At 30.3% G+C, this 11999-nt stretch overlaps 1 protein-coding gene and 1 long non-coding RNA gene across 2 annotated transcripts; both read right to left on the bottom strand.

Annotated features, from left to right (window-relative positions):
- Positions 1 to 5398: 5398 nt before the first annotated feature.
- LOC129921154 (putative sodium-dependent multivitamin transporter) lies at positions 5399 to 8642 on the bottom strand. The gene has a single exon (XM_056002849.1). It carries the CDS (start codon positions 8018 to 8020, stop codon positions 6275 to 6277), a length of 1746 nt encoding a protein of 581 aa, XP_055858824.1. The 5' UTR covers positions 8021 to 8642; the 3' UTR covers positions 5399 to 6274.
- A 2419-nt stretch (positions 8643 to 11061) lies between these two features.
- Positions 11062 to 11591, bottom strand: LOC129921167 (uncharacterized). Its single transcript, XR_008773464.1, has 2 exons — positions 11199 to 11591; positions 11062 to 11142 (listed from the first exon to the last, which is right to left on the bottom strand). It is a non-coding gene; the product is annotated as an uncharacterized LOC129921167 (long non-coding RNA).
- Between the last annotated feature and the right edge of the window lie 408 nt (positions 11592 to 11999).

The following is an 11999-nucleotide window of genomic DNA, read 5'->3' as shown; positions in this document are numbered from 1 at the left end:
AAATTTGGTGATACTTTCAAAATCACCATGGCTGTTTAATCAGTTGTTTTCATCGATTAAATAACTCTTTTTTAGCCATATTTATTTGAAACAAAATCCAAATATCAGCTAAAAGCAAATATTGCAGATAAAAGTGTACTTGGATATTGTCAATGTTTGCACTGGTTGGGGACACAGTTATAGGTGTTTTTACCCCAATTTTTTTCCCAAAGTAAAGAAATTAGAAATCAAATCTATAAAAAAAATATAAAAACAAAAGTAAATTTTAAAAATAATAAAAAATTATGTTTATTTGAAAATTCGACACTGAATTTCTTGCATTTTTAAGTTTTTTTTTATAAAAGTTATTTATACAAATAAAAAAAAAAACAAGTCATTAAGATCTAAAGTGGGTCGTTGAGAGAAATCAAAATGCTTATTTTTTTAGAGCTTAACCTATGCATTAAGGGGTTGTAAATCTACACAATTTGTTAAATTTTTTTATTGGAAAATTTTGTTTCTTTACATTGTTATTTTGCTTGGAAGCTATGTTTTGCTTAAGAAATGGAGCCCTTCGCCTTTAGAGACATTTTTCTCATGTTAACCACATTTCCAGCGGCGTAACCACAAAAATTTAAGGGGGAGGGGGGCACACCTTTAATATTTTTCAATCATTTTATTACTTTTTAGTTTTTGTAAGACCTGGGAGTGGGTGAAAATGTTGGAGCAAGACTAACTTCGACAGTGGAAAAAATGTGAACCAGAAGAAATATTTAAAACGGACACAAACAAATCGCTTTTCTCGGTTCCATGTCTTAAAATGAGCCAAATTTGAATTAATTCTTAACCTTTTGTAATGCAATGTATTTATTTTACTTTATTTTGTTTTTAAATGATAAATATTTATCTTTTGATATTTTTAATTGTATTCTTTACATAATCTGAATAAATAAAAATAGTAAAATTTCTTACTCTTAATGCATACGAAGCCAAATTTGGCTGTGATATATATTCATAAATTATTAATTTTTTTAACAAAACTGTATTAAATAGAAACAAGCTAACTAATGTTAATTTTTTTTTTCAAAAAAAATCATTCATTTTTATTTACAAATAAGCGTAGTACGCATATTCAAATATAATATATATATAATTCATAGTTATATAACAATTATAAGTTGTGTATTTATTTATTATAGTAGTTTTTCTTGAATCGGGAATACGTTTTTTGAATATCGAGGTAAGTTGAAGTATAAATGCACAACTAATTAATTATATACATACATAACTATGAATTAAATATACATAATATTATTTTAAATATGCAAACTACGCTTATTTGTGAATAAAAATATATATTTTTTTATTTTTTGACATTAAAGCCTAGTATACAGTTCTTTTTGATATAAAAAATAAGGGGTGAAGAAAAAAATTTTTTTCTTCAATATAATTGTGTTTTTCAATTTTGGTTTACAGCTATGGTGAGTTAAAAAAGATTTTTTTTTCGGAAAAAAATCTAAAAAAATCTCTCCCATAAGAAATACATTGGGTTTTTTGCTAGAAGAACTGTATGCTTAGCTTTAACGTGTAAAAAGCGTGTTTTTTAAAAAATCTGAAAAAAACGATTTTCTTTACCAAGCACGAATTTCCAAAATTATAACAATGAAAAAACTAAATATATCCACATGATAGCTACACCTGTAAAGTTTAAGTCTGTAAAGTTTTAAATTTTTTAAACAAATGGTTTGGCTGGAATTTAAAATTGATCGAACAAGGTCCAAAAATCCCATGTTATTCCCATATGGGAAACTTTAACCGCTTGGAAGCACGGGTTGGAATTAATTTAGAGACGTGAAACTTGGGGAATATTTTTTTTTAGTTTATTTCCAACCATATAAACCCTTGGGAGCATACAAATTCTAATTCTTTTAAAATAACGAGCACCCTATTACACACCTTCCAATATACATCATGATAGCGTAGATTCCGTAGTTTCGGTCCAATTGAATTAAAATACACCAATTTGTGCGTAAATAAATGTTACTTATTTACTTACTTTTTTTTTGTTTCATAATACAATAAAAAATGGTTAAAATAAAAAAAAAAGTTGAGGAAAAAATAACTTTTTCAGGATTTATGGGATAAAAACTTACATTTTATTTGTTTAAATAATAGATTTATATACATCATTCGAAATTCCGCTTAAAATCTGTAAGAACGGTTCTTTGTAAATAAAAATAAAATGCACGACTGAGTCGCATGTACTTGCTATTGTAGTTCAAAGTACTTTATCTTAAATATCTATTGGAAATTTAAGGTTTTGTTAAGTTCCGAGAAAAAAAAAAAAATAAAAAAATATAGGTAAAGTTAAGAAATTAATTTTTAGTGACAAAACAAAGTTCAATGTACCATGACGAATTACAACTTTCTTCTTCTTTTTTGTAAATGTTCTGAAGCATATTTAAACTCCGAAAACAATTGTCAAGGTTAAGGTTTCGGTTAAGGTTCATTGCACTCAAACATGTTTTTAGCAAGAATAAGGAGATTATTAAGAGAGAGAACACAATACCTCACAGGCATAACTCTTGAATTACATTTACATAATTAATTGCAAAAATTTGAACCATCATCTATCGAATTTATTTGAAATATTTTTTGATTAACCTACCCTATACCAATAAAAAAGACAACAAATAAATTAATATTCTGCCTTATGATATTTCCTTTTCTTTTTTTAAATCCATTTTCTCAATTATGCCGCGTCACACAAAATCAATTAACTTAATTGATTTGATAGAATGCCTGTATAAATGCTTTGGTATGTTTAGTTCTAAACTAACGTCAAATGGGCTGAGAAAAATTCTTAAAGCTTTAATTAATATTTGGGTTTTACGGTCTACTTTAAATTTCACATGCTTGTCAACACAATATATTTGTTGTTGTTTCATTTGTTTTTTCCCTCTGAAAGAGAAAGATAAATTATTATAATTTATTTATAGGAAAGACATGGAAAAATTATTGAAAAACTATATAAAAGTTAAGTACTGGTCAATGGTCATGTTGATGTAACGATATAAAACTAACTCAAATAATGATAATTTCAGGTTTAATGGAAACCAAGGTTCAGCTAAACCTTGACCGTGCAACTAAGGGTAACGAAAACAAATGAATTAAATAAAAACCTTCAAATATTGCTAGATGTTTGAGTGAATCCCACAAAGGTTGATAGACAGAAAGAACTGTGGGGCCCACTTCTTTCACATGAAAAAACTAAAATCAGCTGAAAATTAACGAACATAGAATTTTTGCAATGGCTGAAAGTAAGAAATACTTTTCTTCGTCCATAAAAACCTAGAAAATTGTATTTAATTTTTGTTTATCAAACAGTGAAATAATGTAAAAGTCAAAATAATTCAAGTGGACTTTTTACTTGATACCTATACTATACGTACTCAGATCAATTTCATATTGATACAAATATTTTTTATCAGCTCAATGAACCGTCAAACAAAATGCAAAACCTCTTTTTATTTTGCTATAGACTTGTTCTTATCATTTGCGTCTTTACAAAACATAGTAAAATAAAATGCACGGCTGTGTCGCACATCCTTGCTCTTATGGTAAAAGTTGTAAAGATTTCATATAGCATTCATAAACAAAAATTTTAATTTAATTTTTTCATTTATTTTATTAAAAATGGTTTTAACTACTTTCCAAATGAAGTATGTATGTATGCCATTTGATTTCTTGTATATGAAAGAAATTTTTGAATTTTGTTGGAGCCCACAGTGGGTACCGCCATAGGTCAGAAATAAAAAAAGTAAATGTCAGTTTTTTAAAATACAATGATTAAACAACGTTCTACAATCTCCCAACGAACCAAAACCAAAAAAAGTTGGACGGTTACCCTTTTTTTCATTTGTAATAGCCATTCAAAGTCGGTATATAAAAAAAGGTACAGTTTTTTTTATCGCTGCAGTTATAAGGTGTGAACTTATGCGAAAGTGATAGCGGGTGTTAAAAAATTGTAAACAGTATTAAATTGTTATGGATATTAAACGAGAAGTTTAATACTTTCTAAAAACATAAATTATATTGTTAAATAACATTAAGGCTAATTGTAATGGGGCTCGTTAACGAAGCAATTTTAATCATTTTTATTTAGCTCAATTTTCATTTAATTAGAGATTTAGTTGGTTTGCCTTCGAGTGTCCTCTTCAATTTAAGTTCTCAAATGAAGAATACCGTCCTACCTTTCGAAATAATAGAGCCGTTTTTTTCCCTTTTCGAGCAATACGAGTTTAAATGACGAAACTCGGAGAAAAAAAATTACAACGTAAAACTAAAAAAAATTCCTTTTTGGCACTATTATTTTTATAAAAGACTGAACTAGAGGGTAAGGGTAAAGTGCTCATATAATCATATAAAATGATAATACAGGCGTTTCATTTAAAAAAAATGGTCATTATATTTTTGACCGCACTTTGTATGGGAGGGTACCCACTGTGGAGCCATTCAAAAAAATAGTGTAGGTATAGAGCCCTTCCCGCCAAATTATCGTAAACGCCAATGTGAATTATGTATTATAGACAACATTATTGTTTTTTGCCAAAACTAAGAACAAAAAAGATACAACTTTTTGTCTTAATCTTATCAACAATTGCATCATCATAGTCTCCAATAAGTTTAAAAACAAAAAATAATAAAAATTTTTGAATTTTCAGACAAAACAAAATTTTGAGAAAATTCAATTATCCTTTTCGTAAAAATTTATTTAAAAAAAAAGAAAGAATTGAAATATGTAGGTACATAGTAAAAAAATAAAATGCACGAATGTCCCGTTTTTGAAAATTTGATTTTTCAAAAACAAATTTTCTAATTTTTTTTAAAAATCCAAAAATTATTTTTTTCAAAATTTTATTTCTGATTGATTTTAAAATTATACAAATGCTTTTGTATAAATAATTTCGTTGAAATACAATTAGCAAATAATTAGGTACAATTAATAATGATTTAAAAAAAAATTGGTATCAAAAGATTGACCTTCTTTAAAAACTAACATCTGAATTTTTTTTACAAAATCGTTGGAGCCGTTTTCGAGAAAATTAAACTTACCCGAAATAAGTATATGACAGGTTGCGTTATTTCTCTATCATCGTAATATCGTGGAAAATTGTTATCTCAACTTCAACTTTTTTTTTTGTACGAATGTATAACTATATATTACCTACATCGCAAGTAAAAATTAACTTAAATTGATAGGTACTTTTGAAAATAAACAAAGACCCAAAACCTTTAACTACCAAATTTTAAATGGGTTTGAGCTCAAATTGAACTATATGATTTGGTTTTTTTCTAGAAACTTGAAAAATTAACAAACATTTTTATTAACAGCTAACAAATCAGAAGCGCTAAATTTGACTAAATATTTAGTCCCTAACGTTTCTGCACCCGCCCGTTGACTAAATATTTAGTCATTTATGTTTTTTGGGTCAGTTTATATATTTTTAGTCTTTGTAGGCTTTACTGGAAACGACCCACATTTGATAAAAAATAAGGTACTATCTAACCATCTAAAAGCAATGAACAAACTACCCCGTCACATATAATTTAAATTACAGTTTTCAGTTTTTGATAATAGCTCCGTTCCATTGGGAATATTTATCTAAAGCTGCTTTGAACTACTTTTTCAATAGAAAAATACTAGTTGAAAGCAACTGTAAGTACTGAGTTGTAGATAAATGCCCCTAAATAAAGGAACGAAGCTAATGTATTCAGTTGATCTTTTATACTATAGCAAAGTTACCTTCAGATATTTTATTGGCTTTTGCCTTTGCAAATATATATAAAAACAAAAAACTGCGATCAAGCAAATCTTTAAAAAATCATTACCCACAACATTCCTATGCATAAAAATCAATTAAATATATGCAACAAACAATATTGCCTTGGTTTTTTATTAAAATATATAACTAAAATAGTCTTGAAAAATATAAAAAATAAAAATAAAATTAAGTTTTGAACTTGATAAAAAATAATTATTTCGATTTTTGTTTTTAATTAAATAATTTAAAACATAAAGCCATGGATGTGAATATAAAAATATATAAAACATAACTTTATATACAATATTATTTAAAAATTAACATTTTCATTTTGTTTTTGTTTTTAGTTTTAATGCGCAGCACTATAAAACTTACCATCACTTTAAGTATCTTTAACATTTTGTACGTTTATTTATTAAGCAATGAAATATCAATTTTAATATTAATCCCTATATTAAACTTAAATCTAATCAGAATTCGGTATTTTTCAAGCAGTATTCATTTTCACTTGTAACTATCATTTGTGCTAAAGCTTTTCGTTTTAATAAATTCGAAATCGGTGGTGCAAATAGATCATAATCGATTTGTGTTTTTGCTTCGTTCAAGTAAATATTTGCATTATCAGCTATCTTCAACATTTCAAACACAATACTGCTCACATAACCAACGATAGTAGTTATTAAAAAGCCTAAAACTGCAACAAAAAGATATGAGATTCTGAACAAATAGAAATATTCGGTGGTGTCGGGGACTAAATTAGATGCTGTCATGATTGAAGTCCCATTAAAGTTAGAACACTCAGTCGCTGTTAATGGAAGAACTGGTATTGGTGGCTTTGGCTGACCGAATCCGATCCAAAACGATATAACAAACCCAACTAAAAGTCCAAATAATGCTCCACGTTGATTGGCTTTCGTCGTAAAGATACCAATTGTAAATAATCCCAATAGAGGACCTCCAACAACTCCAAAAATGGTCAACGAAGCTTGTAATACACCACCCAGCGCTCCAGCACTGAATGCCAAACAAATACAAATAATTCCATAGAAGAAAACCATAATTTTTGAGGGTAGTGTCGTACTACTTTCTGAAATTGGTTTTTTCAAAACTTTTTCACAAAATGGCTTCACATAGTCCTCCAGAGTAACAGCTACTAATGAACTCACAGTCGAACTCACCGATGAAAGACTTGCAGAAAAGATCCCCGAAACAAAAAGTCCCGATAGTCCAGGATATTTACTCATTGTATCCACCACAAACAATGGCATAAGTTGATCTCTTACTTTTGTTCTTCCTTGTAACACAGGATCACAGCCTTTATAGTAATAATAGATAGCTAGACCACTAAACAAAGTTGAAAAACTTATTGAACATAAAATCGGTATATTCAGCCAAAGAGCTCGTTGTGCTCCTTTCAAACTTTTAACCGACATCAAACGTTGCACTTGACCTTGATTAATCGCATACAAACTGAGATAAGTAACAGAGCCTCCCAAAGTCAACGACCAAAAGCTATGACGAATTGTTGGATCCGGAGTGAAAACATCAAAATTAAGACGTCCATTTGCAGCTGCCGTATTCCAAATTGCCTTAAATCCATCTCCTTGGAATGCTGAACAAAAAATAACGCAATAGATTGCAGCAAACATTAGAATCGACTGAAAGACGTCTGTAACGAGAACAGCTTTCATGCCACCTAATGTCGAATAAAAAGTGCACACCAATCCGAGTGTTAGAATTGCAGTATCTTTGTTAATACCAGTTACTGCCTCGAGAGCCAAAGCAGGAGCGTAGAGGACAATTCCCATATATAAAATCATTTGAACGGAAAACGCAATAGAAGCAATAAGTCTCGTAGTAAAACCGAATCTTCGCTCGAGATATTCGTATACGCTAGTGTTTTGCATATTATAAAACACCGGCAAATACAAATAGGCGGCAATTGGTGTACTTAGAACGTATGACAAATTTATCCAAGCAAACATCATGCCATACTGATAGCTTTCCATGGAAACACCTAACAAAGTAATTGCCGACATGAAACTTGCCATCAAACTAAAGGCAACTGGCCATGCCGGCATATTTCCATCGGCGAGGAGGTATTCTTTTGTGGTTTTTTGTCGGCCACCGGTCAGGCGATAGTATACACCAATCGCAGCCGAGGAGGCAAGCACTAGAAGAAGCACTAAATAATCCCAGATTGTAAAAAGTGACATGACTTTGCTAATCGTTATTAAATGTACGTGGAAATCTTTAAAGAGGTAGCAAAAATGTATTGAACCTTTGTCAATTTAGTTTGTTTGGCGGTTTTGGTTTGTGCCTTTGAAACAAGTTGTCATCAATTAAAGGGAATCGTATAAGAATTATAAGTACATTAGCAGAGTGTAGACATTGATTGGTATTGCTTAAAAAATTGTGTTGGGTCACAGCGGTTTATACAAAATTATATTGGAATTGCTTTTTTACTATGTGCCGACATAGATTTGTCTAGTTGAACCGAACGAATTAAGATTTGGGCACACCGAGTGCAATACTCAAAAGCGAGGACCGAGGAGCAACTAAACGACAAACTCAACTCAAATTACTGCAAGACCACTTTGCTCTCGTCCGATTGGGTTTTGTAACTTTTTGCACTGAATTTATCAAATTTGGAAGAGTGGGGATGATAAATTCTTCAAGTAGAAAAAAAAGCTACAACCTACTACAACTACAAAACAACGCGAACGCGTTGAACAAAAATTTGTGGCACAAAACGAAAACAATTCAACATTTTTAGGCACTTTTTATCATTTTTTTGATAACAAAATCGAACTTTAACAAGACGTCAGCTAGAAGTGGCAGATGGATTAGATAAGAAGTACGCAGACAAAGCGTATCACACATGTCTGAATTTACACAATGGGTGCGTTCACGAGTGTTAAAAAAAAATATGGTACTAAAATGGCAAAAATACTGGCAAGTTCCCATGGCAACATCAAAAAAAAATTTCGCTGCTCCATTTGAAGAATAAAAATAAAAACAATTTAATTAAAAAAAATATATAATCTTCTCAGTGTTGAGTGTTATTTGTGAAAACTATTTTCTCTAAACAATATCTACCACACAAATTCTTCGGCACGCCACAAAAATTTATTTCCACCATCAAAATGCACAGCCTCAAGGTATAACTACATTGGCTCAAAAAGTGAAGAAGTACAAAAGTGAAAATTTTCAAATGCATTTTTGTGTAGTTTTTCGGGCTGGAAAATTAAAACTAATGATGCAGAAAGCTTATTTTTTGGTCTAAAAAACAATTTGTATACTCTTTTTCACAAAACAATTGCGCTAGCCAGAAAAAAAATATTTTCACTTTTGTACTTTTTCAAAAAGTGGTGTATGTAGTTAAGCCTTCAGCCTTGTGCATTTAGAAAAAAAGTAATACAAAAATGATACAAAAACAACCACCAATTGATTTGGAAAATAAAAGTATGCTGATTATAAAATTGATAAATTATAAAGTTGATTTTTCTGTCTTTTAGTGGCGATCAATTCCAGACATCATTGACTGAGTTTACAGCAGGTTCAGCCTTGAGCATTTAAAAAAAAATCAAAACAAGATACAAAAACTACCACCAAAGTGCAGACTGCAGAGTATTTTTTCTTTTTCATTTTTCTCAACTGGCCAGGCCACAGTCGCGTGCCCAACATTGTATATATATTTCCATAGTACTATCATGAAGTAAAACGATCTTAGGAACTCTAGTGGCGACTTGAAAAAGCAGAATTTGTATGAAAAAAACACACTGAGCGCCACCTCAAAAAAGTGGCGACATCAACTAATACTAAATTCGACTTCATGATAGTACTATAGAAATATATATACAATGGTGCCCAAGGATCTTTTTTTTATGTATTTTGTTTTCAAAAAAAAAACTATTTTGTGTTTTTCCAATAAAATATTAAATAATAGTTGTTAAAAAGAATTGTTTGTTTGTTTTGAAGATTTTTCTATTTTCAGATGAAATTAAAATATGGATTTTAGCAATACGGATATAAACCCATGAAAGTGCTCCAAATAAGTACTTTAGAAGTACAAGTACAAGTTTGAGTGCTTTTTTTTGTAGGTAAAAAAGTACTGGAAAATGTACATCAGAACCACTTCCAGAAGTGCTTCGCTGATGCACTTTTGAAGTACATTTGTCTGTACTATTAATGGAGGGGAAATTTATTTCATCTTGCATGCAAGAAAGAGATAGCTGCTTCACGTATTCTTATATACAGAAAGTATATAACTGAGTTTTTTCCCGAGCTCCTATCTTTTTTTACCGACTTCCAAAAAGGAGGAGGTATTCAATTCGTCTGTATTTTTTTTTTTTTTATGTTTGTTACCGCATAACTTTGGACAGAGTGAATCAATTTTGATAATTCTTTTTGTATTGGAAAGCTAGTGGATGCAATGTGGTCCCATTTCAATTTCGTTCAGCTTAAGCCATAGGAACTATTAGAAAAACCATAAAACCCCGTTTTGAATCATGGAAGTCGGTTTTGTTTTTTTGATAAAAATGATTATCAGTGGAAAAGAAGTACTTCTTTTACGTACATAGTTGACCGGTTTTTTCTGTAGTTCTGCGTTTGCTGGGTAGTATGGAAATTATAATCACCGCGGAGCCGATTTTATATGTATTGGTTTTTTCACCACGACCCAGCAAACGCAGAACTACAGAAAAAACCGGTGAAATATGTACGTAAAAGAAGTACTTCTTTTCCACTGAAAAAAGATAGGAGCTCGGGAAAAAACTCAGTTATATACTTTCTGTATATAAGAATGCGTGAAGCAGCTATCTCTTTCTTGCACGCAATATGAAATAAATTTCCCCTCCATTAATAGTACAGACAAATGTACTTCAAAAGTGCATCAGCGAAGCACTTCTGGACGTGGTTCTGATGTACATTTTCCAGTACTTTTTTACCTATAAAAAAAGCACTGAAACTTGTACTTTTAAAGTACTTATTTGGAGCACTTTCATGGGTTTATATCCGTATTGCTAAAATCCATATTTTAATTTCATCTGAAAATAAAAAAATCTTCAAAACAAACAATTCTTTTTAACAACTATTATTTAATATTTTATTGGAAAAACACAAAATAGTTTTTTTTTTGAAAACAAAATACATAAAAAAAAGATCCTTGGGCACGCGACTGTGGCCTGGCCAGTTGAGAAAAATGAAAAAGAAAAAAATACTCTGCAGTCTGCACTTTGGTGGTAGTTTTTGTATCTTGTTTTGATTTTTTTTTTTCTAAATGCTCAAGGCTGAAGCTGCTGTAAACTCAGTCAATGATGTCTGGAATTGATCGCCACTAAAAGACAGAAAAATCAACAACTTTATAATTTATCATTTTTATAATCAGCATACCTTTATTTTCCAAATCAATTGGTGGTTGTTTTTGTATCATTTTTGTATTACTTTTTTTTTCTAAATGCACAAGGCTGAGGCTGTGCATTTTGATGGTGGAAATAAATTTTTGTGGCGTGCCGAAGAATTTGTGTGGTAGATATTGTTTAGAGAAAATAGTTTTCACAAATAACACTCAACACTGAGAAGATTATATATTTTTTTTAATTAAATTGTTTTTATTTTTATTCTTCAAATGGAGCAGCGAAAAATTTTTTTGATGTTGCTGTGGCTGTGGCTATCAAGGTTTTACTGGTTTCACTAGAAAATATAAAATGTAGGAAAAGTCAAATCAAACGCGAGCCGCCATTACAAAAGAGACAAAACTTTGTGCATTGCATACATCGCGCTCTTTTCCTCCCATTTATAAAAGAAGAGTTTATTTTTTCAGGAGAAACAAACTTCTATTTTTGGAGGGGAGAGATTTTGGTAAATAAGGAAACACATACATCCTCAAAATAAGCTTTGTTGGTGGTTGTATTTTCCCCTAAACTACTGAGGTTTGGTTTGCAGGGTATGAACGAACAAAATCAGCCGACCATCCGACCAAATGACTACGGTGTGTCCGGTAAGTTAGTCAGTGTGAACTCCCCTATTGGGCTTTTAAGCCAAACGTCAGTGTCGAAAAAAAAAAAAAAACAGAAAAAAAAACTTTTGACATTTCAATTTTGAGGAAAAGTGTATGTATTATGCATCTATGCGTTTGTTTTCCTCAGAATTGATTTAATTTGATTGGTTGGTTTTTTCTTGTTCTTCTTTAAC

Source organism: Episyrphus balteatus, chromosome 1 (genome assembly GCF_945859705.1).
Source record: "Episyrphus balteatus chromosome 1, idEpiBalt1.1, whole genome shotgun sequence".
NCBI lineage: Eukaryota > Metazoa > Arthropoda > Insecta > Diptera > Syrphidae > Episyrphus > Episyrphus balteatus.
This window is presented reverse-complemented; position numbering and strand designations above follow the sequence as displayed.